The 27,249-nt window shown below is 45.6% G+C and overlaps 1 protein-coding gene across 1 annotated transcript in view; it reads left to right on the plus strand.

Moving 5' to 3' along the window:
* The first annotated feature begins 199 nt into the window (after positions 1-199).
* Positions 200-27,249, plus strand: part of MON2 (MON2 homolog, regulator of endosome-to-Golgi trafficking) — a 461,654-nt gene continuing 434,604 nt past the window's right edge. The window contains 1 exon segment of the mRNA XM_030215834.1: positions 200-484. Coding sequence (XP_030071694.1) covers positions 377-484 — 108 coding nt within the window. The 5' untranslated portion in view covers positions 200-376.

The following is a 27,249-nucleotide window of genomic DNA, read 5'->3' on the forward strand; positions in this document are numbered from 1 at the left end:
CAACTGCCTACTACACCTGCTGCCAGTCCCTTCCTTTGAAGTTAAGAGAAACACAGCCGCCAAACCTCTAAAGGCGGCATAACCACGCCCCCTACATGCAAATCACCGACTGGAGCGCGTAAGCGCTCGCGTCCTTTGCTTGTGTTTACGGAAGTAGCCCGTGACGTGTCACTGTGCGCGCGCCCCAGGGTTTGTGGGAATCAAGGAATTTGGCTGCTGGCAGAAAGTCGGGTAGGCGCTGCCGTCACTGAGAAATGGCTGCGGCCTGAGCTCAACTTGAAGTATTCTGCACTTGTGTGAAAGCAGCAGAGGCCTTGCGTTTGCGTCTTGTGTCCGAGCAGCCGCGCTCCGCTGGCGGAGGAGAGGGGAGGCGAAAATGTGCACCAACAGCCCCGAAGCGGTGAAGAAACTGCTTGAAAACATGCAGAGCGACCTGCGAGCCCTTTCGCTGGAGTGCAGGAAGAAGTTCCCCCCGGTGAAAGAGGTGAGTTCGGCTATGCTGCAGATACATGTGCGCGGAGATGGGAAATCCCAAGTTGTCAGGAGCCTGGGTCCCCCACTGAATTGTCAACTGGGTCACTTGGTTACTCATTAACGAGATACGTTGAGAGGGCCAATGTGGTATCGCCGGGACTTGAAAAGCTTTTCTTCCTTTTGTAGCTTGAGAATCAGCCGAGAAGTTTGTTACCTTATAAGTAGCTGTGTTTTAAAAAGCCTAGGAACCTGAATGCCATTCGTAATATACAGGCCCCCTCAATCTGTGAATGAGAAGAGAAATATATATAGCACACTATAACATTTTATTATTATTATTAGCATTTGTATAGCGCTACCAGACGCAGGCAACGCTGAACACCTGATACAAAGAGACAGTCCCTTCTCAAAAGAGCTTACAATCAAAATAATACAGACAGACAAGACAGTAATGGGTGAGAAGGAAGGAAGGGACAAGGGGAGGGCAATTGGGTAGTGGCTAGGAGCTAAAAAGCAGCAGTGAAAGGTGGGTTTTCAGCATAGATTTGAAAACAGGTAGAGATGGAGCTAGACGTATAGGTCCAGGAAGTCTATTCCAGGCACAAGGTGCCGCGAGAGAAAAGGAGGAAGCCTGGAGTTAGCAGTGAAGGAGAAGGGAGACGACAAGAGAGATTTGTCCAGTGAGCGGAGTTCACGGGGAGGAATGTAGGGAGAGTGGAGAGGTAATGGGGGCTGCAGAGTGGATGCATAAAATCCAGTAAATGTTGCGGAGTTCTTTTGATTTTGTTTTTAGCATTAATAGACACATTTTCAAATAATCGAAAGGAAAGTACTCACTCATTTGGTATTTGTATTTGTGAAGGTTTTTATAAGTGATGACCAAATGGTCAGCAACAATTTAAGCTGAAATATTGACGATTTTACAATGTGTCCAATATAAAAGGAATTATATTTTTTTTGCCACTTTATCAGAAGTTACTACTACTTATCATTTCTATAGCACTACTAGATGTACACAGCGCTGTACACTTGAACATGAAGAGACAGTCTCTGCTGACAGAGCTTACAATCTAATTAGGACAGACAAACAGGACAGATAAGAGATAATGGAATCAAGTGAGGATGATAAAATAAGGGTTCTGAACAAGTGAATAAGGGTTAGGAGTTAAAAGCAGCATCAAAACGGTGGGCTTTTAGCTTAGATTTGAAGACAGCCAGAGATGGAGCTTGACATAACGGCTCAGGAAGTCTATTCCAGGCATATGGTGCAGCAAGATAAAAGGAACGGAGTCTGGAGTTAGCGGTGGAGGAGAAGGGTGCAGATAAGAGTGATTTACCCAGTGAACGGAGTTCCCGGGGAGGAGTATAGGGAGAGATGAGTGGAGAGGTACTGAGAAGCTGCAGAGTGAATGCACTTATAATTCAATAAGAGGAGTTTGAACTGTATGTGGAAACGGATAGGGAGCCAGTGAAGTGACTTGAGGAGAGGGCTAATATGAGCATAGCGACATAGTTGTGCAGCAGAATTTTGAACAGATTGAAGAGGAGAGAGATGGCTAAGTGGGAGACCTGAGAGAAGCAAGTTGCAATAGTCTAAGCGAGAGGTGATAAGAGTGTGGATAAGGGTTCTGGTAGTGTGCTCAGAAAGGAAAGTGATATTATAGAGAAAGAAACGACAGGTTTTAGCAGTCTGCTGAATATGTGCGGAGAGGGAGGAGTCGAAGATGACCTCAAGGTTTCGAGCTGATGAGACAGGAAAGATGAGAGAGTGTTATCCACAGAAATAGAGAATGGGGGAAGAGGAGAGGTTGGTTTAGGTGGAAAAATAAGAAGCTCAGTCTTGGTCATGTTTAGTTTCAGATGGTGCTGAGACATCCAGTCAGCAATGTCAGACAGGCAGGCTGATATTTTGGCCTGGATTCCTGCTGAGATTTCTGGTGTGGAGAGGTAGATCTGGGAGTCGTCAGCGTAAAGATGATACTGAAAACCATGGGATGAGATCAGAGTACCAAGGGAAGAAGTATAGATGGAGAAAAGAAGAGGTCCCAGGACAGATCCCTGAGGTACACCAGCTGACAGTGGGATAGAAATAGAGGAGGATCCACCAGAGTATACACTAAAAATACGCTGGGAGAGATAAGAAAACCAGGAAAGAACAGAGCCCTGAAATCCAAGTGAGGACAGCATATCAAGGAGTAGGCTGTGATCAACAGTGTCAAAAGCAGCATATAGATCGAGAAAGATGAGGATAGAATAGAGCCCTTTGGATCTGGCCAGGAACAGGTCATTGGAGACTTTATCAAGCGCTGTTTCGGTTGAATGAAGGGGGCGAAAGTGGATCAAGAATAGCTTGAGATGACAGAAAGTCAAGGCAACGGCGGTGAGCAGCATGTTCAAGTATCTTGGATAGGAAAGGGAGGAGGGAGATGGGGCGATAGTTGGAAGGACAGGTTGGGTCCAGTGAAGGTTTTTTTTAAGGAGTGGTGTGACTACGGCATGTTTGAAGGCATCAGGAACAGTCGCAGTGGAAAGTGAAAGATTGAGGATATGACAGATAAAAGGGATGACAGTAGGAGAGAGAGCGTTAAGTAGATGGGTGGGAATAGGATCAGAGGAACAGGTAGTTTTGAGGAGGAAAGAAGATGTGTAGTTTCCTCTTCAGTGATTTCAGAAAAGGAAGAAAAGGAGGTAGGGGTTGGAGGGTTGAGAGAATGGACTAAGGGAAGGAGAGGTGGAGGTGACCTGGTTGAGAATTCAAGTTTAATCTTGTGAACCTTATTATGAAAGTACTCAGCCTCAGTCTGGAGAGAAAGTGAAGGGGGAGTTGGAGGTGAAGGCACTTTGATGAGAGAGTTCAGTGTGGCAAAGAGACGTTGAGGGTTTGAGTAAAGAGAATTTGTCAACTGGATGTAATAGTCCTGTTTGGCAAGTAAAAGAGCAGACTGGAAGGAGGTCGGCAAGAATTTGAAATGTATGAAGTCAGCATGGGCACAGGATTTCAGCCAAAGGCGTTTGGCAGAGCGGGCACAGGAACGTAGGTAGTGGATTCTAGAGGTCAGCCAAGGCTGGGGTTTGGTACGTTTAACATAATGGGGAATGGGATGAGAGAGAGTATCCAGAGCAGAGAATAGTATTATAGGAAGAGACAGCCTCATTGACAGACTTGGATAACATAGTGGTAGAGAAGAGATTTGAAACACTGGAGGACAGAGTAGAAGGGTCAATAGCCTGAAGATTCCTAAATGTGTTGGTTAAGATTGGACGGGACTGGGGAGTAGGGTGTTTAAGTGTGAAAGTTATCAGATGATGATCAGAGAGGGGAAGAGCTGAGGCACAGAAACTGGAGAGTGAGCAGTTTGAGAAGAGAATAAGATCAAGGCAGTGGCCATTCTGGTGAGTGGGGGCAGTGGAGCACAGTTGAAGATTGAAAGAGGATGTTAAAGCAAGAAACTGAGAAGCATAAGAGAGGGATCATTAGCATGAATGTTAAAATCCCCAAGAATGAGGGAAGGAGATGAAGGTTCAAGAAAGAAGGAAAGCCAGGCATCAAAGTCAGTGAGAAAGGAAGAAAGGGACTTATTAGGGGGGTCGATAAATGACTGCTACTCAGAGAGGCAGAGGAGCGAATAGATGGATGGAGTGGACTTCGAAGGAAGAAAAGCAGTGTGACTGAAGTGGAAGATGAGGTTGAAATCTACAAGAGGGTGAAAGTAGTAGCCCGACACCACCTCCGCGGCCAACCGGGCGAGGAGTGTGGGAAAAAAGATAACCTCCATGGCATAGGGCCGCGACTGAAGCAGAGTCTTCAGGGTAAAGCCAAGTTTCAGTTAGGGCAAGCAGATGGAGAGTACGAGAGGTCATGGATGTAGGAAAGTTTGTTAGAGACAGAGCAGGCATTCCACAGAGTACAAGAGAAAGGCAGAGAAGAAGGGGGGAGGAGAGGAACAGAAATTAGATTGGAGATATCATGGTGTGACCTGCACAAATAGGATGAGAGCTGATGTGGAGGACCAGGATTGGGATTAATGTCCCCAGTGGAGAGCAGGAGAAGGAGAAAGAGAGTACGGAGAAGAGGTATGATGACAGCGACGAAGGCGAGATGTACTCAGAAAGGGGAGGGATGAATGGAAGGAAGGAAATGTTGAAGGTTGAGAGCTGAGAAAAAGGAAGAGGAAAAAAGAGATGGTGAGATGATGAATACAGAGGGTGAACAATGTGTTCCTGAAGTGTACAGTGGTTTCAGATGGAGAAACAGATTAGGAAGGGACAGTACCAAGAAGAGAAAGTGTACTGGAGCCATAAGTAGTAACTGGGAGAAAAATAAATGTAAAGAAAAAAAAATTCAAGGTGAGTTATATTCATGTACATTAGGTATTTATTTCCTGACCTCAGAGGGCTTACAGTCTGGGTTTGTAGCTGAATTAGTTGAGGTTAAGTGACTGGCCATGGCTGATTATCCGTTTCTTGGTACTTGCTGTCAGAATGTTCTAATGTGAGAATGCTGTGGATTTCTTTGCAGCACCCACAACACATTCTGCCTTTAAATATACAGCTGCATTTGTGTCTTGAAAACTGGTTAGTATTATTCTAAAGTATTTTGCCATTTTTCATGGATAATCTGGGTTTTGGGACTGTTGTAGGAAATCATTTTTTCTTTTGTTTTATTGTTTACATACAAATATCTGTATTTTATTACCAGTTGTTTGTAGTACATAAACATGTAACTATCTATAAAACTTATTAAAATAATCACTACTGTTATTTCTGTTAATACAACAGTCTTTTAGAAAACAGGGATAGTATGTTGTCTTTGTATTATTTTGCACGGTCATGGCCCTTTAAAAGCATGTGTAATGTTTTGTACTAGCAACATTTGTACACATTAGGAAGAAGTTTGACAAAACGTTTAATAATTCTATGGATCTTGGATTGATAAAACCATGCTTCTGCACTCTGCTAGCAAAACAGTATCCCTGTTTTCCTTTTCAAGTTAAATAGGATTGCATGACTATAATAAAATAGAAATGATAAATCAATAAAATACTACACTAATACTTTTCTTATGGGAACACCCAGTCATCATGATCCTACCTTGAATACTTCTCCTTTCAAGGCTTATTGGGATGATTTTTCAGAAAGTTCACTAACACCTCCTCCTCCTCCTCTTTCCAGTTCCCCTTCTGGGATCACCTGCCTCCTTTTATGTTCCAACTTCAATAGACCCACATGAATAGTTCAAACATAATAGACGGGGGGGAGGGGGGGCAGAATAAACAGATAACAATCTCATGACCCAGAGTCTTTTTAGTGGACTGGATTCTGACGCAGCATAAGTGAAACATGTCGCATGTCGGCCAGTGGTCCTAATGTTTACAACAAGAAATCAAAGCTAAGTGACATAAAGCTATAATGCTATAAGAGATACAAGTGAAGTAGTGTAATGTTTGGATGCTAAGTTGCTTTAAAGTAAAGGGAAATAGAATATGGAAAATATAAAAAGTAAAATATATAAAAAATAAAATTTATATTAAAGTAGTTGAGCAAATTCAGATTTATAGCACAAAGTCATTATAGACCAGTGAGGAGGCAAGGCAAGCTAAGATTTAACCTGGCTGTTATGAAACGAGTCACCACTGAGGTCTATGACTTTTTAGCTTATAAACCTGCTCTACTTCTGGTTTTCATTGGAACTATAAGACGCTAGGTCATATTTATTTATTTATTTATTGCACTTGTATCCGACATTTTCCCACCTATTTGCAGGCTCAATGTGGCTTACATAAACCTGTTATGGCATTTCCATTCCAGGGTAGCAATTACATTTGGTGTTACAACGATCAAGGATAACACAGATAGAGTTGATATTGCAAAGGATCAAGGATAACACAGAAACTTTCAGCCACTGCTTTGCTGTACACTGAAGCAGTGACCAAAAGTCCCATGCTAATGAGCTTGATAGTATTAAAACAAGCTTGTGAGCAATTCCATGCAATGCTCAGAAAACTGGTGCTTGGAAATCCCCTGCCCTAGCAGCTAAAAACTACCGACAGCTCCGGAGCTGTCATTGGGGTCCTGTGCTAACTTTCCTGATTTGACTCGGGGGACTGACAGGGAAGTCAGTACGGCAGCACACTGCAGCCCCTTGCCCCTAAACCTACCCGAGCCTCCCCCTACAACCTTAGAAAATTCCCTCCCGTCTCCCCTAAACCTTAAAAACATTCCTAGTTGTCAGGTAGACCCCCTACTACCCTCAAGATACCCCTTGGTGCTCAACACTAACAGCAGTCAAGTTATGTGCACACTGTTAGGTTTGAGCATTGGTTGGTAAAAGGATCCGAATGTTCCTGGCACATGCTCACAAGAGCTTTCTGGTAATTGCAGCTGTTGTGTGTATGTCTAGTAATGATTGGACCCCTCCCGACACCCCCCCCAAACAGAAAACTCCGCAGTAGTCCAGTGGACCAGTCTTGATCAACCCAAAAGAAATCCTTGGAGGTCCAGTGGGCCTTTCCTACCCCCCCACCCCCCCGAAAATAACATTCACACCTCTTTAGTGACCAAAGCTCAACATTAACAGTGTGCATATAATTTGCATGCTCTTAGTGTTCAGCATTGGTTGGTAACTTTCTGGCACTGTTCCCTATAGCGCTGGAGTTCTGTTCATCGGGCCCTGACTCCCTTCCTCTAGAGTTCCTTTGCCTCCTGGGACTTGAAGTCCTTTTTCCCAGCTCATTTCCTTTTAGAAAATGTGATCCTTTCCTCTGCTATGGGGGATTAGTCCCTGCTTTCCTCCAAGGTGGAATGTAAATAAAGAGACAATCAAAAGTGTAACAATGGGCAGGTTGAGTGTATCAAGTGAAATGAAAAATAGAGAGGGTGCCGTTTATGTGGGGTTTTTTTTTTAAATTTGAGGCTTGGTATACTGCCTTTCTTAACATAAAACAAGGTGGTGTACAAATTAATACTATAAAGTACTATAATGCCTTGTATCGCTACATGATGGGCTCCGCTCCTTGAGTATTGCGTTCAGTTATGGTCGCCATAGCTCAGAAAAGGTATAGCGGAATTAGAAAAGGTTCAAAAAAGAGCAACCAAAATAATAAAGGGGCTGGAACTCCTCTCGTATGAGGAAAGGCTAAAGAGGTTAGGGCTCTTCTTCGAAAAGAGACTGATGAGGGGAGATATGATTGAGGTCTACAAAATCTTGAGTGGTGTAGAACGAATAGAAGTACATCGATTTTTTTTTTAACGTGTTCCAAAAGTACAAAGACTAGGGGATGGACACTCGAGGAAGTTACATGGAAATACTTTTAAAACAAATAGGAGGAAATATTTTTTCACTCAACAACTAATGAAGCTCTGGAACTCTTTGCTGGAGGATGTGGTAACAGCGATTAGCGTATCTGGATTTAAAAAAGGTTTGGACAAATTCCTGGAGGAAAAGTTCTTAGTCTGCTATTGAGACAGACATGAGAAGCAACTGCTTGCCCTGGGATTTGTAGTATGGAGTATTACCACGATTTGGGTTTCTGCCAGGCACTTGTGACCTGGCTTGGCCACTGTTTGGAAAACAGGATACTGGGCTAGATGGGCCATTGGTCTGACTCAGTATGGCTACTCTTATGTTCTGATATGTCAGAAACAAAACACCATTGTTAAACAGAGAGAATAGAGATAAAGAATAGGCAGACAGAATGAGAAGAAAATAGGCTAGAAGCAGGTAGATCCTTGAGACCATCAGGTTTTATACTAACCAGAATTGCCAAATGCCTGCAAAAATAAGTGGGTTTTCCATGCAGCCTTGAATTTTACATAAGAAGATTCCAATTGAAAGAGTGGTAGAAGTGAATTCTAGAGCATGGGTCCTAGGGGAAGCTAGGCAAGCAGAAGATATGGGTAATATAAACATTTTGAGTCCACTGGAGGAATTGAAAAATGGGACATTGTGTAGGGAGTGATGAGAAATGCGAAGTAAGGCAGACAATCCATATAGAGAGCTTCAAGGACTAGTGTTAAGATCTGATGTCGAAGAAGCTTACCAAAGTTAGGAGTCAACGGAATATGGAAGAGCTGTCTTTCAAACAGAAACAACTTAAATAATAGGGCAACAAACCCAGTAAGCTCTTAGCTTATAAACATGAAGGGCAGCAAGGGATGAATTATGTTTCTAAGATGTGCACAGGAGAAGAGGAATGTAGGGCATGATACATGAAGGTGGTGGTGGGGAGAGGGGGGGCATTTGCTACCATCTACCAAGCTTTATATCAAGAGGAGGGTATAAAGCCCTCAGGAGCTACTTAGCCGCCAGTGTAATGTATGAACTAGATTAGGAGGCAAGGGACCAGTAAGTGCAGTATTAATAAAAATCAAAAAGTGGGTTAAATTCTTCGATTGGATGGAATTTCAGATGGATTTTATGAAGTCTATTAAGAGAAGTTTGCTTTCTTCTAAAACTCTTCAATAGCATCCAGGAGGGAGGGAGGGGCTTGCCCCCTGACTGCAGTGCTGGCATTACAATTTTTTAAAGGAACGTAAAGACCCCTCCTAATGCAGGTTATATCTACCAATCTTACTTTTAAGTGTAGATAGGAGAATTGATTGCCATTTTATTCTACTTGGATATGTGGAAATAAGCGTCAACAACCAAGTTGTCTTTCTACTAGACTAACAATTTATCTTTGTCAAGCTTTAGAAAGTTAGCAGCTACAACTTGTGAGCACTTATTTCCACATATAAACGTAAAATGTGAAAATTGTGATGATCTATTTTAGTAGCAAGGTTGGTGATGCTTAAACCTAATCTAGTTAATGTGGTCCAGGCAGGATTTATTAGTCAGAAAAGACCCGGATAATGTCCGGAAGGGGTTGGATTTTATTTTTTAAGACACATGGGCGTGAGTGAGATTTTCTTTTAAATTGGACTTTTGCTTTATAAAAGAGGCCATCTACAGTAGTAAAGGTGGGGTGGTGGTGGTGGTGGTGGTGGTGGTGGGGTCTCTGACCACTTTGATCTGGAAAAGGGAAATAGACAAGGTTACCCTCACTCTCTGCTACTATTTGCTTTAGTAAGGAAGTTATGTGTATGGAGTGAGGGAATAGCCTAATGGTTAGAGCAGTGGGCTGAGAACCAGGGAAACCAGATTCAAATTCCATTACTGCTTTTTGTGATCCTGGTCAAGTATGTTAACCCTCTGTTGCTTCGGGTACTTATGATTGTGAGCTTCGGGAGTTAGGCAAATACTTAGGGCCCTGTTTACTAAGCTGTGCTGTAGGCGCACTAAAAATTAGTGTGCTAACGCTAGAGACACCCATATATTGCTATGGGTGTCTCTAGCGTTTGCAAGTCTTAAAACACTAGTACACCTTAGTAAACAGGGCCTTTAGTGTAGCTGAATGAAACTCACATTAAACTAAGAGAAACATGAGATAAATCCTTTATTTTCTGAGACAATCAGATTCAATCCATATGTTCAGGGAGTGAGGGGGAAGGAAGGGACTAAAGATATACTTTTGGCTAGTGCTAGTTCCCTGACTTCCCTGCCTAATAGTCTGTTGTATTGTCCTTGAGATTATATATGTGCATTTTTGTTATCTGCCCAGAACTTTGGGATGGAGTGGGCTATAAATTATTTTAGATTAAAAAAAAAATAACATGAGAGAGATTGAAGACTGTGGTAAAGTGTTGAGGTTCAAAGTGAATTGCACAAAAACAGAGTCATTGGATATCTCTCTTGGAGGAGTAGAGCAGAGCCTGATGAAGGAAACATTTCCATTCAAATGGATTAAAGAAAGTATTGAATACCTAGGGGTCCAGGCAATTGCATTAGAGACTAGGGTGCATGATGCCATTTATTTATTCCATACTTTCCATACAGCTTTAACTGGCAAGCAGGGCAAAGCAGTTTACACTTCTAGGAACAAAAACCATAGACAATAAAATAAGAAGAAAAGAAAAAGAACTACAATGTGAGATAGGGAAGGGAATTGGGACTTGATATACCGCCTTTCTGAGGTTTTTGCTACTACATTCAAAGCGGTTTACATATAGTCAGGTACTTATTTTGTACCAGGGGCAATGGAGGGTTAAGTGACTTGCCCAGAGTCACAAGGAGTTGCAGTGGGAATCAAACTCAGTTCCCCAGGATCAAAGTTCACTGCACTAACCACTAGGCTACTCCTCCACTCCATACCATTCATAATAAGAGCAGCAAACATACAGAGCATATACTTTCAGGATAAATTGGTCCCAAACTGGTTGTTCCAGCACTCAGGAGTTTGTAATTGAGTATGCCTGCTCAAACAGCCAGGTCTTCAGTAAAGATTTTAACTTTTTCAAAGAGGTCTCACTTTGCAAAGGGAGGGGCAGAGAATTCCACAGTGATGGGGCAACATAGAAAAAAACCACAGTGGCAAGTACTCTCCATCTGAGCTTTCCAAGGCCTTGACAGCACCAGGCGATGGTCATTTAATGACCTCAGAACTTTTGCAGGAGAGTAAGGAATTGTCAAACTGGACAGATAAAGTGGAGTCCCTTGACAGAAAGCTTGAAACATAAGTACATAAGTAATGCCATACTGGGAAAAGACCAAGGGTCCATCGAGCCCAGCATCCTGTCCACGACAGCGGCCAATCCAGGCCAAGGGCACCTGGCAAGCTTCCCAAACGTACAAACATTCTATACATGTTATTCCTGGAATTTTGGATTTTTCCAAGTCCATTTAGTAGCGGTTTATGGACTTGTCCTTTAGGAAACCGTCCAACCCCTTTTTAAACTCTGCTAAGCTAACCGCCTTCACCACTTTCTCCGGCAACGAATTCCAGAGTTTAATTACACGTTGGGTGAAGAAAAATTTTCTCCGATTTGTTTTAAATTTACTACACTGTAGTTTCATCACATGCCCCCTAGTCCTAGTATTTTTGGAAAGCGTGAACAGAAGCTTCACATCCACCTGTTCCACTCCACTCATTATTTTATATACCTCTATCATGTCTCCCCTCAGCCGTCTCTTCTCCAAGCTGTATAGCCCTAGCCTCCTTAGTCTTTCTTCATAGGGAAGTCGTCCCATCCCCACTATCATTTTAGTCGCCCTTCGCTGCACCTTTTCCAATTCTACTATATCTTTCTTGAGATGCGGCGACCAGAATTGAACACAATACTCAAGGTGCGGTCGCACCATGGAGCGATACAACGGCATTATAACATCCTCACACCTGTTTTCCATACCTTTCCTATTAATACCCAACATTCTATTCGCTTTCTTAGCCGCAACAGCACACTGAGCAGAAGGTTTCAGTGTGTTATCGACGACGACACCCAGATCCCTTTCTTGGTCCGTAACTCCTAACGTGGAACCTTGCATGACGTAGCTATAATTCGGGTTCTTTTTTCCCACATGCATCACCTTGCACTTGCTCACATTAAACATCATCTGCCATTTAGCCGCCCAGTCTCGTAAGGTCCTCTTGTAATTTTTCACAATCCTGTCGCGATTTAATGACTTTGAATAACTTTGTGTCATCAGCAAATTTAATTACCTCGCTAGTTACTCCCATCTCTAAATCATTTATAAATATATTAAAAAGCAGCGGTCCTAGCACGGACCCCTGAGGAACCCCACTAACTACCCTTCTCCATTGTGAATACTGCCCATTTAACCCCACTCTCTGTTTCCTATCCTTCAACCAGTTTTTAATCCACAATAGGACATTTCCTCCTATCCCATGACCCTCCAATTTCCTCTGTAGCCTTTCATGAGGTACCTTGTCAAACGCCTTTTGAAAATCCAGATACACAATATCAACCGACTCCCCTTTGTCCACATGTTTGTTCACTCCTTCAAAGAATTGAAGTAAATTGGTCAGGCAAGATTTCCCCACACAAAAGCCATGCTGACTTGGTCTCAGTAATCCATGTCCTCGGATGTGCTCTCTAATTTTGTTTTTAATAATAGCGTCTACCATTTTCCCAGGCACCGACGTCAGACTCACCGGTCTATAATTTCCCGGATCTCCCCTGGAGCCTTTTTTAAAAATGGGCGTTACATTGGCCACCCTCCAATCTTCCGGTACCACGCTCGATTTTAAGGATAAGTTGCATATCACTAGCAGTAGCTCCGCAAGCTCGTTTTTCAGTTCTATCAGTACTCTAGGATGAATACCATCCGGTCCAGGAGATTTGCTACTCTTCAGTTTGCCGAACTGCCCCATTATGTCCTCCAGGTTTACCATGAAGTCAGTAAGTTTCTCCGACTCGTCCGCTTGAAATACCATTTCCGACACCGGTATCCCACCCAAATCTTCCTCGGTGAAGACCGAAGCAAAGAATTCATTCAGTCTCTCCGCTACGTCTTTGTCTTCCTTGATCGCCCCTTTTACCCCTCGGTCATCCAGCGGCCCAACCGATTCTTTTGCCGGCTTCCTGCTTTTAATATACACTAGTAACAAAATTTTAAACTGAACACAGAATTTAACTGGAAGCCCATTATGATCCTTTAAGTATGCTGTTATGTGATCTGATTTTGAAAGGTGGCATAAAAGACGAATGGACGTATTTTGAAAGGTTTGACGATGCTTAAGCACAAATGTTAGAATCCATTGATATTCTCCATTGTTAAGGACTGTAGCAGGAGACCTGGAGATATGGTATAATCTTAGTATTTAGGAATTGCAGAATTCATGTGTCGAGAATGAAAATCCTACTGAGGATAACCAACCTATTAAAGGCAATCCCAATAACAGTAACACAGAATATCTTATTTGTGACTCAGAAAAAAATGATGGTGCCTTTATAGAAAAGAAGCCCCTCCCTGTCATTAGAAGGATGATGTAAATAGTTAAAACAAGATGGAGGCTTGGGGTTTCCAAATTAAGTGGCTGATGCTGTATGTTTGCATTACAGATTCTTAATGCAAGCATAATGGCAAATTTTTGCTCACTGATGCAGTAAATGCATTTTATGCATCTAGAGCCAGATTCTATATATGGTGCTAAAAAAAACCCTGTGCTTAGTGCTATTCTTTAAAACTTGCCTGAAGTTAGGAGTGGTTTATAGAATACTCGTAGCACCCATTTCCATGACTAAAATTTAGGCACGACTATTTATGCCAGCTGAAACCTGGTGTAAATGCCTGTGTCTAACTTGGACGCAGATCGGTCATGTTCTATAACAATGTGCACAATTTTTAGGAATGCCCATGCCCCTCCAATGGCTACACTCCCTTTTGAGATCCGCACATTACATTTTACGTGCACCACTTTACAGAATACATTTAGAAAGTCGTGCGTGTAAATTCTATTCTCCGAGGACAAGCAGGCTGCTTGTTCTCACGACTGGGTGACGTCCGCGGCAGCCCCCACCAACCGGAAAAGGCTTCGCGGGACGGTCGGCACGCAGGGCACGCCCACCGCGCATGCGCGGCCGTCTTCCCGCCCGTGCGCGACCGCTCCCGCCAGTTCCTTTTTTTCCGCGTCTGGAGAGAGTCGTGCTTTGCCGCTCTCTCTGCTTTCAGCCGCCGGAAAGTCGATCGCGTTTACGCAGATCGTTGTTTTTTTCTATTTAGTTTGTTACCGCCGGTTTCCTTTTTCTTTTTAAAAAAAAAAACAAAAAAAAACCTGAGCGTGTGGAGCACGCGCTCCCTTTTTCCCTCGTTTCCAGCGGGGACGCCGCGTTGCGGCCTAGTGGCCACACGGTCGGTTTCTTTTTTCGAGGTGTGATTTTCGCCACCATTGACGACTTTGACTTCGCCGACGCGATTTTTCCGTCGATGTCCTCGAAGGTCCCGAGTGGATTTAAAAAGTGTGGTCGCTGCGGCCGGCCGATCTCGCAGACCGACACCCACGCTTGGTGCCTCCAGTGCCTCGGGCCGGAGCACAATATCAAGTCGTGTTCCCTGTGTCTCGGTCTCTGGAAACGGACTCAAGTTGCGAGGCAAGTTCTGCGGGACCGTCTTTTTGGAACTTGCGCCGGCCCCTCGACGTCGACCTCGACGGCATCGGTATCGACGCCCGGCCCTTCGGTACCGGTATCGATGCCCGAGACATCGGCACCGATGGCATCGACCCCAGGAGAACAGGTCCCGTCGGCCCGCCGGTCCGCCGGCGAGGGTGGAGGTGAACGGCCGCGTGGGCAGTCGGCCCCGGTCACTCCCTCAGCCCGTGGTCCACGGGACCGAACCCTGTCTGACCCGGCTCCTCGAGACCGAGGGGGATCGTCCTCCTCCTCCATACCTCCCGGTGCCGGTGACGCGCATCGAAAAAAGGACAAGAAGCGTCGTCACCGGTCGCCCTCGGTGCATCCGGACATCGGAGAGGAGGCGACGCCGAAGCGTCATCGCCGAGAGGAGAGGTCCCTGTCGGTTGTGGAGGTACCGACGCGCCAGGGTTCCGGCACCTCGGTGCCGTCTCCTGGCCCCCATCAGCTTCTGGCACCGACACCCCTACCGGCCCCACCGCCTTTCCCGGCAGCGGGCCTGGACGAGTGCCTCAGAGCCATCCTTTCGGGGATCCTGGAAGGGCTGATGCGCCAGGCTGTGCCGGCGCCGGGGGTGCTTGCGCCCTCGGCGCCGATGTCTGTGGCGCCGGCGAGCTCTAGCCCGGCGCCGGGGCCGTCGACACCGCCGCCGCTTGCGCCGCCGGTCTCGACCGCCACGCAGGTGGAGTCCCCGTCGACGTCGATGGAGGGAGCTCCGTCCCCGCCGACGCGGGAGTCCACCGCTCGACGACACCGAGACCTCGGTGCCTCGACGTCGAGCCGGGCCCGGTTCAGGACTCAGCTACATGAGCTTATGTCCGATACCGAGGATGAGGCCTCGTGGGGGGAAGAGGAGGACCCTAGATATTTCTCCTCAGAGGAGTCTACGGGCCTTCCCTCGGACCCCACGCCTTCACCGGAGAGGAAGCTCTCACCTCCTGAGAGTCTCTCCTTTGCCTCCTTTGTGCGGGATATGTCTATTAGCATTCCCTTTCCCGTGGTCTCTGTGGAAGAGCCGAGGGCCGAGATGCTCGAGGTCCTCGACTATCCATTACCACCTAGAGAGTCCTCCACGGTGCCGCTGCACAATGTCCTCAAGGAGACACTGCTTCGGAACTGGGTGCGACCGTTAACTAACTCCACCATTCCCAAGAAAGCAGAGTCCCAGTACAGGATCCACTCTGACCCAGAGTTAATGCGGCCCCAACTGCCCCATGACTCGGCGGTCGTGGATTCTGCTCTCAAGAGGGCACGGAGTTCGAGGGATACCGCCTCGGCGCCCCCGGGGCGGGAGTCTCGCACTCTGGACTCGTTTGGGAGGAAGGCCTACCAATCCTCCATGCTCGTGACCCGCATCCAGTCATACCTGCTCTATATGAGCATCCACATGCGGACTAATGTGCAACAACTGGCGGACCTGGTCGATAAGCTCCCGCCGGAGCAGTCCAGGCCTTATCAGGAGGTGGTCAGGCAGCTGAAGGCGTGCAGAAAGTTCCTGTCCAGGGGTATCTATGACACCTGTGACGTGGCATCTCGTGCTGCGGCCCAAGGTATAGTGATGCGCAGGCTCTCATGGCTGCGTGCCTCTGACCTGGACAACCGCACCCAGCAGAGACTGGCCGACGTCCCTTGCCGGGGGGATAACATTTTTGGTGAGAAGGTCGAGCAGCTGGTGGACCAACTGCATCAGCGGGAAACCGCCCTCGACAAGCTCTCCCACCGGGCGCCTTCAGCATCCACCTCAGCAGGTGGACGTTTTTCCCGGGCCCGGCAGGCTGCGCCCTATTCTTTTGCAAAGTGTAGGTACAACCAGCCGGCCCGAAGGCCTCGCCAGGCACAGGGACAGCCCCAGCGCGCTCGTTCTCGTCAACAGCGTGCGCCTAAGCAGCCCCCTGCGCCTCCACAGCAAAAGCCGGGGACGGGCTTTTGACTGGATCCTCGGGAACATAGCCGCCCTCAAAGTGTCCGTACCGGACGATCTGCCGGTCGGGGGGAGGTTAAGTTTTTTTCACCAAAGGTGGCCTCTCATAACCTCCGACCAGTGGGTTCTCCAAATAGTGCGGTGCGGATACGCCCTGAATTTGGCCTCCCTGCCTCCAAATTGTCCTCCGGGAGCTCAATCTTTCAGCTCCCATCACAAGCAGGTACTTGCAGAGGAACTCTCCGCCCTTCTCAACGCCAATGCGGTCGAGCCCGTACCACCCGGGCAGGAAGGGCAGGGATTCTATTCCAGGTACTTCCTTGTGGAAAAGAAAACGGGGGATGCGTCCCATCCTAGACCTGAGAGGCCTGAACAAATTCCTGGTCAAAGAAAAGTTCAGGATGCTTTCCTTGGGCACCCTTCTGCCAATGATTCAGAAAAACGACTGGCTATGTTCCCTGGATTTAAAGGACGCATATACTCACATACCGATACTGCCAGCTCACAGACAGTATCTCAGATTCCGCCTGGGCGCACGGCACTTTCAGTATTGTGTGCTGCCCTTTGGGCTCGCCTCTGCTCCACGAGTGTTTACCAAGTGCCTCGTGGTGGTAGCGGCCTACCTACGCAAGCTGGGAGTGCACGTGTTCCCATATCTCGACGATTGGCTGGTCAAGAACACCTCGGAGGCGGGAGCCCTCCGGTCTATGCAGTGCACTACTCGACTTCTGGAGCTGCTGGGGTTTGTGATAAATTACCCAAAGTCCCATCTCCAGCCAACACAGTCTCTGGAATTCATAGGAGCTCTGCTGAATGCCCAGACGGCTCAGGCCTACCTTCCCGAAGCGAGGGCCACCAATCTCCTGGCCCTGGCTTCGCAGACCAGAGCGTCTCAGCAGGTCACAGCTCGGCAGATGTTGAGACTTCTGGGCCATATGGCCTCCACAGTTCATGTGACTCCCATGGCTCGTCTTCACATGAGATCTGCTCAATGGACCCTAGCTTCCCAGTGGTTTCAAGCCACCGGGGATCTAGAAGATGTCATCCGCCTCTCCACCAGTTGCCGCACTTCACTGCTCTGGTGGACCATCCGGACCAATTTGACCCTGGGACGTCCATTCCAAATTCCGCAGCCCACGAAAGTGCTGACGACGGATGCATCTCGCCTGGGGTGGGGAGCTCATGTCGATGGGCTTCACACCCAGGGTCTGTGGTCCCTCCAGGAAAAGGATCTGCAGATCAACCTCCTGGAGCTCCGAGCGATCTGGAACGCACTGAAGGCTTTCAGAGATCGGCTGTCCTACCAAATTATCCAAATTCGGACAGACAATCAGGTTGCAGTGTATTACATCAACAAGCAGGGGGGCACCGGATCTCGCCCCCTGTGTCAGGAAGCCGTCGGGATGTGGCGTTGGGCGTGCCGGTTTGGCATGCTCCTCCAAGCCACGTACCTGGCAGGCGTAAACAACAGTCTGGCTGACAGACTGAGCAGAGTCATGCAACCGCACGAGTGGTCGCTCCATTCCAGAGTGGTACGCAAGATCTTCCGAGAGTGGGGCACCCCCCCTCGGTGGACCTTTTCACCTCTCAGACCAACAACAAGCTGCCTCTGTTCTGTTCCAGACTTCAGACACACGGCAGGCTAGCGTCAGATGCCTTTCTCCTTCATTGGGGGACCGGCCTCCTGTATGCTTATCCTCCCATACCTTTGGTGGGGAAGACCTTACTGAAGCTCAAGCAAGACCGCGGCACCATGATTCTGATAGCGCCCTTTTGGCCCCGTCAGATCTGGTTCCCTCTTCTTCTGGAGTTGTCCTCAGAAGAACCGTGGAGATTGGAGTGTTTTCCGACTCTCATTTCGCAGAACGACGGAGCGTTGCTGCACCCCAACCTTCAATCCCTGGCTCTCACGGCCTGGATGTTGAGGGCGTAGACTTCGCTGCGTTGGGTCTGTCTGAGGGTGTCTCCCGGGTCTTGCTTGCCTCTAGGAAGGATTCCACTAAAAAGAGTAACTTTTTCAAGTGGAGGAGGTTTGTCGTTTGGTGTGAGAGCAAGGCCCTAGAACCTCGTTCTTGCCCTGCACAGAACCTGCTTGAATACCTTCTGCACTTATCAGAGTCTGGCCTCAAGACCAACTCAGTAAGGAATCACCTTAGTGCGATTAGTGCTTACCATTATCGTGTGGAAGGTAAAGCCATCTCTGGAGAGCCTTTAGTCGTTCGATTCATGAGAGGCTTGCTTTTGTCAAAGCCCCCTATCAAGCCTCCTACAGTGTCATGGGATCTCAACGTCGTCCTCACCCAGCTGATGAAACCTCCTTTTGAGCCACTGAATTCCTGCCATCTGAAGTACTTGGCCTGGAAGGTCATTTTCTTGGTGGCAGTTACTTCAGCTCGTAGGGTCAGTGAGCTTCAAGCCCTGGTAGCTCATGCTCCGTATACCAAATTTCATCACAAGAGTAGTGCTCCGCACCCACCCAAAGTTCCTGCCGAAGGTGGTGTCGGAGTTCCATCTTAACCAGTCAATTGTCTTGCCAACATTCTTCCCCAGGCCGCATACCCGCCCTGCTGAACGTCAGTTGCACACATTGGACTGCAAGAGAGCATTGGCCTTCTACTTGGAGCGGACACAGCCCCACAGACAGTCCGCCCAATTGTTTTTCTTTCGACCCTAACAGGCTAGGGGTCGCTGTCGGGAAACGCACCATCTCCAATTGGCTAGCAGATTGCATTTCCTTCACTTACGCCCAGGCTGGGCTGGCTCTTGAGGGTCATGTCACGGCTCATAGTGTCAGAGCCATGGCAGCGTCAGTGGCCCACTTGAAGTCAGCCACTATTGAAGAGATTTGCAAGGCTGCGACGTGGTCATCTGTCCACACATTCACATCACATTACTGCCTCCAGCAGGATACCCGACGCGACAGTCGGTTCGGGCAGTCGGTGCTGCAGAATCTGTTTGGGGTGTAAATCCAACTCCACCCTCCAGGACCCGAATTTATTCTGGTCAGGCTGCACTCTCAGTTAGTTGTTCTTCGTAGGTCAATTTCTGTTGTACCCTCGCCGTTGCGAGGTTCAATTGACCTGGGTTCTTGTTTTGAGTGAGCCTGAAAGCTAGGGATACCCCAGTCGTGAGAACAAGCAGCCTGCTTGTCCTCGGAGAAAGTGAATGATTGTTCTCACCTACCCTCCCTCCTCCCCTTTGGAGTTGTGTTTCATATTTTATTGCTTGTCATTCAACTGGCGGGAGCGGTCGCGCACGGGCAGGAAGACGGCCGCGCATGCGCGGTGGGCGTGCCCTGCGTGCCGACCGTCCCGCGAAGCCTTTTCCGGTTGGTGGGGGCTGCCGCGGACGTCACCCAGTCGTGAGAACAATCAGCCTGCTGTCCTCGGAGAACACCTGCTACAGGTATGTATCATTCACTATTAGTGCTGATAATTGCTGGTTATCGGACAGTTATCCGTGCCGATTGGCTTGTTAAGTTGTGTGTGCAGTTTGGCCACTTCCAAATTTGTACGCGCAACTTTGGTAGCCATATATAGAAACCGGGCCATAGTGCACAAGTTTTATGCAGGTTCTAACCTGGGAGAGTGCACTGGATGCGTGTGCATGCTGTTCTGCGCTAACAGTAGCTAGTACTGCATGCATGACTGAGCCATAAAACATGTATCGGCACACTTCTCTGTATATGCTGGAATACTATTCTTCATGTAAAAGTTTTGCAATGCTGATTTATGAGTAGCATTCTAGCATATGTGCAGATGTATGTCGATGCTCATTGTAGAGGCCATCAAAAATATGTAGGTCCTGTCTGCTCGCAGTAAAAAAAAAGAAAAAAGAAACAAGCATTAAATTCTAACAGATGCTACTGCAAAAGAACAAGCTAACCCTTATACGCCTCCTCAGACTTGGTGTTAAAGCCCTGGTGTTATGCTCAGCTTTTGTCTTCTGTGTACTTCCCTGCATCTGTGCAAAATAGTGAATAGCTTCATTATCTTTGATTTTAGTATGCTGTGTGGCAGTATCTAACGCAAGGCTTTTTGGAGGCTTAGTTTCTGTGCAAAACCCTTTTTTAAAATGTACTTATTTTATTATTTTTTTTTGCATATATGTGCCTACAAAATTGTACACGAAAGCTGTTTTCATCCTGCACTAGCCCAGCACAAAGCCTTGCAAATACTTTGCTGCACTGTCCCTTTGGGGCTAGATTCTATATATCACGCCTAAAAAATTGGCGCCGAACAAAAATATGCCTAGACGTATTCTAAAAAGTATGCCTAAATTTAGGCATACTTTTTAGAATACAGTTCAATCCTCTTAAGTGCAAGGGTCTGGAACCAAAGAAATACATGCAGTTAACCGGAGTGTGCACTTAACCGTTGTGACCCAAAGAAGCTTGACATCTGATAAACATATGTACAGTACTGTTTATTATATGTACAGTATACAGTCTCCGTTAACTGATATGCTTACTTGAAGTAATCAGTCATAGTCCTCTGTACACTATTGTGTCTGTGAGTTCCATTGACTCCGTCTGCCAGACGGTAAAAACTGTCATAGCACTGATATCCAGTGTCCTCCAGATAGGCCCGCACGGTGTTGAGACTCTCCAGCGCTCTTGCAAAAGTGACAGGAGGTTGTTGAATTTCGTCAGCTTGTGCCTCGCTGCTCATTTCATCATCAGCCGTTGCCTGCATGTAGGCGCATATCTGGACATCAGTAATCAACAGCTACGTAGTGATGAAACTCCTCTTCAGTAACACCGGCTGGGATGTCAATAGCCTGTTCATCTGACGCGTTTGCAACAGCTACATCTGTTTCGTCCCTCTCCACATCCTTAACAAAGCTTGTCCGCTTGTAGCAATTCACAATGGTTGCCTATGTAACATGATTCCAGGGTTCTTTCTGCATATGTAGGGAATCCAACAGTGATAGATTACAAGCCAGTTCAACAGCACATTTATCCTTGCAGTCTGGTCATCCATAATGCTCATCAGACGACGTAGCACAAGAGCCCGATAGCGTTGTTTGAAATTGGCTATTATGCCCTGATCCATAGGTTGGATCAGAGAAGGTAGTGTTTGGTGGCAGGAGGACCACCTTGACGTTAGACAACCTGACATCATCACTGTGTGCAGCACAATTATCACAAAGCAACAAAATCTGACGCTTTTGTGCCCGCATTCTAGTGTCTAACTTCTTTAGCCACTGCTTCCAAATTTCCCCAGTCATCCATGAATTAGCGTTAGCCTCGTATGACACAGGAAGTCGCTTAACATTCTTGAAGCAATGGGGCTGTTTGCTTTTTCCAATGACGAGTGGTTCCAACTTCTCACTCCCATCCAAAGAAGGATCGTCAGTGGGTCCTTCGTTTTATTTCCTGTAGTTTCAGCTTGTTAGATTGCAAGTGTTCCATCAGGAATCACTCGCCAGTAGAGACCGTTTTTGTCAGCATTGAAAATGTCACGAGGTGCAAACTTTTTCAAGATGGTAGGAAGAACTGAAACAATCCAATTTTCAGCACCAAAGTCATTAGCGTCTTGTTTTTCACCATGCTGTTTCTTGAATTTTATGTTGTTCCTCTCCTTCCATCTTTCCAACCCTCGAACACTTGCTTTGAATTCAGTTAGTCCAAGACTTTCAGCTAGCTGATTAGCTTTCTCCATAAGCAGTGGACCACTGACAGGAAACTGTCTGCTCCTGACTTGAGAAAACCACAGAAGAAGAGCATCTTCTACCTCCTCAGCTTTTCCCGCCCGTTTACGTTTCCTGTGTGGATTTGTATTGTTTTGCCAGTCTTCCAGAAGCTGATCTTTCTGCTTCAAGATATTTGAAATTTGACTGGGATTGACACCATATTCTTTAGCAATAGATGATTGACTTTGTTTTCTAATTTTTTAAAGAACTTCTATTCGTTCAGCCAGTGTTAGTCTTACAGTTGCGCGACGACGACGACGACTTCAGTGTACACTCTAACAACTTTCTTTTGCTTATTTTGCCTGTGGCAGTTAACCAATGAGATTTCAAATTTATCGCCCCTTTGTCACGTGCCAATCGGCTTCCATATTCTGTGCATGTGCTTATGCGGAGTCTTTCCTGCAGAGGAGCGGTCTTAAACCATGCATATAAGCAAATCTTGCACTTATCAGTGGTGCGCTAAACTGAAGTACGGCATGCAGTTAAACAGAGCATGTACTTATCCGACGTGCACATAAATAGAGTGCACTGTACACCTAAATTTCCATGTGGTTTATACAATACGCCAAGTGCCTGTCTATGCAACTAAATTTTGTCGCAGTCAGCCAAGTAAATGTTGACGTCTAAATTATGCATGGACCGGGTGTATTTTGTAACAACGCGCATAGGTTTTAGAAATGTCCATGACCCACCCATTCCCTGCTTATAACCATGCCCCCTTTTCAACTATGCGACTTAGAATTTATGTGCATCACATTATAGAATACGTATAAACAGTTGTGTGCGTAAATTCTAATTATTGACAATTAGTGTCAATTGCTTGTTAACATCCAATTATCTGTACTGATTGGATTATTGACTAAGTTGTGTGTGCAAATCCAGAATATGACTGGATTTGTGCACACAACTTCAAGTCGTGCTATATAGAATGCAGGGGTTAATATGATATTTTGCTACTTGCCAGCTGAAAGCATTAGTAGACTGGAATTGTCGTAGTGGGAGAAGCATTGGATATATTTGGAATGATTGAACATAGAGGGAGTAGCTTTTGGGCCTCTCCTATGGTTTCTGGGATGATGGGCAATGCTGCAAGCCTGAGGACATCCATGCATATCAGCAATGTTGCAGCTGTGGGAGCAGACACGTAGGTTGTGGGGCATGGGTAGGGATTCTCTAAGAGCTCTCCTGTTTTGTTTTAAACTGGAATTGTAGGGGGAAGTATTTACTAGGTGTGACTGGCAGAGTGGGGCCAATTTCATCCAGAGGATTGTTATGTGCTTAGCATAGCGTACTTAGGTATGCCAACCTACACCAGCCATTAACCTGGTATAAGTCATTCTGCCTATAGTTCGATATGTCAAAGCAGCTTTATACTATTATTATAGCAGCTTAGGCATTCCCTGATGCCTTTATAGAATTGGTGCTGACTCAGCATATACCATTTTTGTGCTTAAATCAAGGTGCAAGTTATAGAATTGCCCTATTAGATTGTCAGCCCTCCAGGTACAAGGAAATACCCAGTGTACCTCAATGTAACTCACCTTGAGCTGCAACTGAAAAAGATATCAGCCAAATCTAAATAGATAAACTAGACAGACATCTTCTGAGAGCAGTGAAATGCTGCAGAGCAACAGTTTGGAAAAGCAAATCAGCCCCTTCATTAGGAAATTGGTTAGGTAGAATAAATGAGGTGCGTTTGATAGAGAAGCTTATGTAGAATTATAAGACAAACTGTGGCAGGGTGAAAATGAAATATTTTTGGAGAAGGGGAATCGAACAGATATTCAGACCATAATAATGGCCTCTAACCAATACTTCGACTCAGGGGCATTCCTCATCTTGATTTAAATGAATATGAATTGTTGGGGAGCAAATAATCTGATTTTTGTTTTGTTCTGGATAAATTGGACAAGCTGGAAGGCTGTGAAGCATAGCATGGAATATGATATTGCAAAAATGTGTTGCATCCTTTTGTAATTGCATTTGAAAAATAAGTTTTTAAAGTTAAAAAAAAAAAAAAAAAAAAGGAAGTATGATGACTGTATTTCTAGATGTTTCAATGGAACAAATTATTACTCTCTATTGTGATATCTTGTAAAAGTGTTTATGGATGGACATATAAAATGTATGTACTTTGTTGTGACTATTAGATTATATTTATATACTCATGCATTTTTATTTTTTATTTTTATTTATATTTTGTTTACACCTTTTTCAGTACATAAGTATTGCCATACTGGGAAAGACTAAAGGTCCATCGAGCCCAGCATCCTGTTTCCAACATTGGCCAATCCAGGTCACAAATACCCGGCAAGATCCCAAAAATGTAAAAAAACATTTTATACTGCTTATCACAGAAATAGTGGATTTTCCCCAAGTCCATTTAATAATGGTCTATGGACTTTTCCTTTAGGAAGCCGTCCAAACCTTTTTAAAACTCTGCTAAGCTAACCGCCTTTACCACATTCTCTGGCAACGAATTCGAGTTTAATTACACGTTAAGTGAAGAAACATTTTCTCATTTCAACAACAAAGTCCCTAAGTACTGCTCTAGACTCAGGTGGCACACCTGTCAAATTCAAGCAGGACTGGGGCACCATGATCCACATCGCGCCTGACTTTCTGAATCATATATAGTTCCCTCTTCTTCTGTGGTTATCCTCCGAAGAAACTTGGAGATTGGTGTGTTTTTCCGACCCTCATCACCCAAAACAAGGGATCTTTTCTTCATTTCATCTTCTAGTCCCTGACCCTTATGGATGTTGAGAGCATAGAATTTTCATCCCTTCAGATACTTAAAGGTGTTCCCAAGATCCTGCTGACTTCTAGGAAAGATTCCATTAAGAGGTGTTATACATTCAAATGGAAGAAGTTTGCCATCTGGTGTGAAAGCAAGGCCATAGATCCTTTTTTTTTTTGTTGGTCGGGGGGGGGGGGGAGAGGGTTCTTTCCTATACAAAAATTATTTGAGTACCTTCTACATCTCTGAGTCCGGTTTTAAAAACAACTCAGGGTTCACCCGAGTGTAATTAGCGCTTACCATTACTGTGTAGAGGGTAAACCCATCTCTGTACAACTTCTAGTTCATTTTATACAAAGTCTTCCTCCCCCCACCAATGAAACCTCCAGCTGTGTTGTGGGACCTCAATGTCATCCTCACCCAGCTGATGAAATCTTCCTTTGACTCTTTCCACCTGAAGTACCTGACCTGGAGGTTTTTGGTGGTAGTCACTTCAACTTGCAGGGTCAGTGAGCTTCAGGCCTAGTAACTGATCCACTTTACATAAAGATTCATCATAACAGTGTAGTTTTTTGCATGCATCCGAAATTCTTTCCTAAGGTAGTGTCGGAGTTCCATGTTAGTCAATTGTCCTTCCAACATTTTCCCCCAAATTTCATGCTCATCCTGGTGAAAGTGCACTGCACACCTTGGACTGCAAGTGAGCCTTAGCCTTTTATCTGGAGCAGACTAAAGCACGCAGGCAGTCCACCCAGCTTTTTGTTTCCTTTGACCCAAACAGGATGGGGGCAGCCACTGGTAAACGCACTTTATTCAGTTGGCTATCAGACATGGGGAAGCCACTACTTGCTGTGGGATTGGTAGCAGGGAATATTGCTACTATTTGGGTTTCTGCCAGGTACTTGTGACCTGGATTGGCCACTGTTGGAAACAGCATACTTGGCTAGAGGGACCATTTGTCTGACCCAGTATGGCTGTTCTTATGGAACTTATTCTTTTGCTTGACCTTTGAGAAATTGAAGTTACTCACCTGTTGTAGGTGCTCTCTGAGTACATTAGGACATATGGTTTCACATACCCTCCCACCTCCACTAGGAGTTGAACTCGCTATGCTTTTTATCCAACTGTGAGTCCTGAGCAAGTCGGGCAAGCAGGAAGGCACAGACGCATGCATAGTATGTCCTGCTAAAAGCTCCTAGAATAAATAGAACATTGGGCAGTGCCCGTACCAGGGCTGTATGGGTGACACCACTCATGTGAGAACATATGTCCTGCTGTCCTCAGAGAACACCTGCTGCAGTGAGTAACTTTGCTTGTCTTTCATTGAATTCCAGAAATCAGTTGTTGTCCATCCCAAACAAGTCACCATAGCAAAAATGAAAATGTCCCTAGTATAACATGGACTGAAGTAATTCCTCCAGTGTTTCCATTGATGAATAAGGGGCCCTATAGTAATAAAAACACCAACCCTCTTATCGCTCCATGATTTAACCAGCAAACCAGTGCTATCAAGCTCTCTGTGCCTGTGACCCCATTATTAAGGGCACAGAAAGCATGTGACTCTGAGAGGCTTATCTTGTCCTTCATGCTGCAGCTTCTGGCCCTTCTGCAGTGTTGAGCTGATGCTGCCATAATCCCCTGCCTTATGCAGAGGCTGCTCAAGCCTAGTTACATCACGGGCTCAAAAGGAAGCAGAGTCTGATGATTTTGTTTTTAGTCCACCCAGGTTATGACCCCAGTTGTAAATTTTGTGACCCCCATTTGGGATTGTGACCTACAGTTTGGGTAGGCTTGCAATAGATATTCCATACTGACTGGCTGAACCCAATCTGTGAAAAAAAAAAAAAAAAACCCTCAAGAAATAATGGGCAATAATAATATGCATCTTTCCCTTTTCCTAGTATGAGACTTGGATTTAGCTAATACATAATATCCCAGAGGACGGATGGACCTCAAAAACATACTTTCTTTAAGCTAAGTTTTAGTATTAAATTCAAGTTCACTTTGGTAACTAAATGATGCTAAATCTGTTCCTTATGATTCATTGATCTAATGTTAATCAAGTTGCTCTTCAATCTTGACATAAACACAACCTTTCATTCTTCCTTTCTCCCCTATTCTGGCATTATTAACCAACCACCATTTCTCCCTTTCACTTTCTTGCTGATTGCTGGGATAACATCACTCTCCCCCCTCCCAAAAAAAAATCTTCACATTTACTATAAGTTAGGTCTTTAAATTTAATGTTGCAGTTATTATTCTGAATGCTGTTGGTTTAATACAATATGTAAGAATTTCATTAACTGGAGAATTGTGTACTTATTTTCCTATTTCTAATCTAATCTTGCATTTTGTAACTTGCTAAATACCTCAAGAGGTCCAAATCGGCTAATAAAGTAGTTAATTGAGATCACGTGGTGCGATGAGCTGAGCGGTCGTGTTTCGCCTCGGC

This window comes from Microcaecilia unicolor, chromosome 10 (assembly GCF_901765095.1).
Source record: "Microcaecilia unicolor chromosome 10, aMicUni1.1, whole genome shotgun sequence".
Lineage (NCBI taxonomy): Eukaryota > Metazoa > Chordata > Amphibia > Gymnophiona > Siphonopidae > Microcaecilia > Microcaecilia unicolor.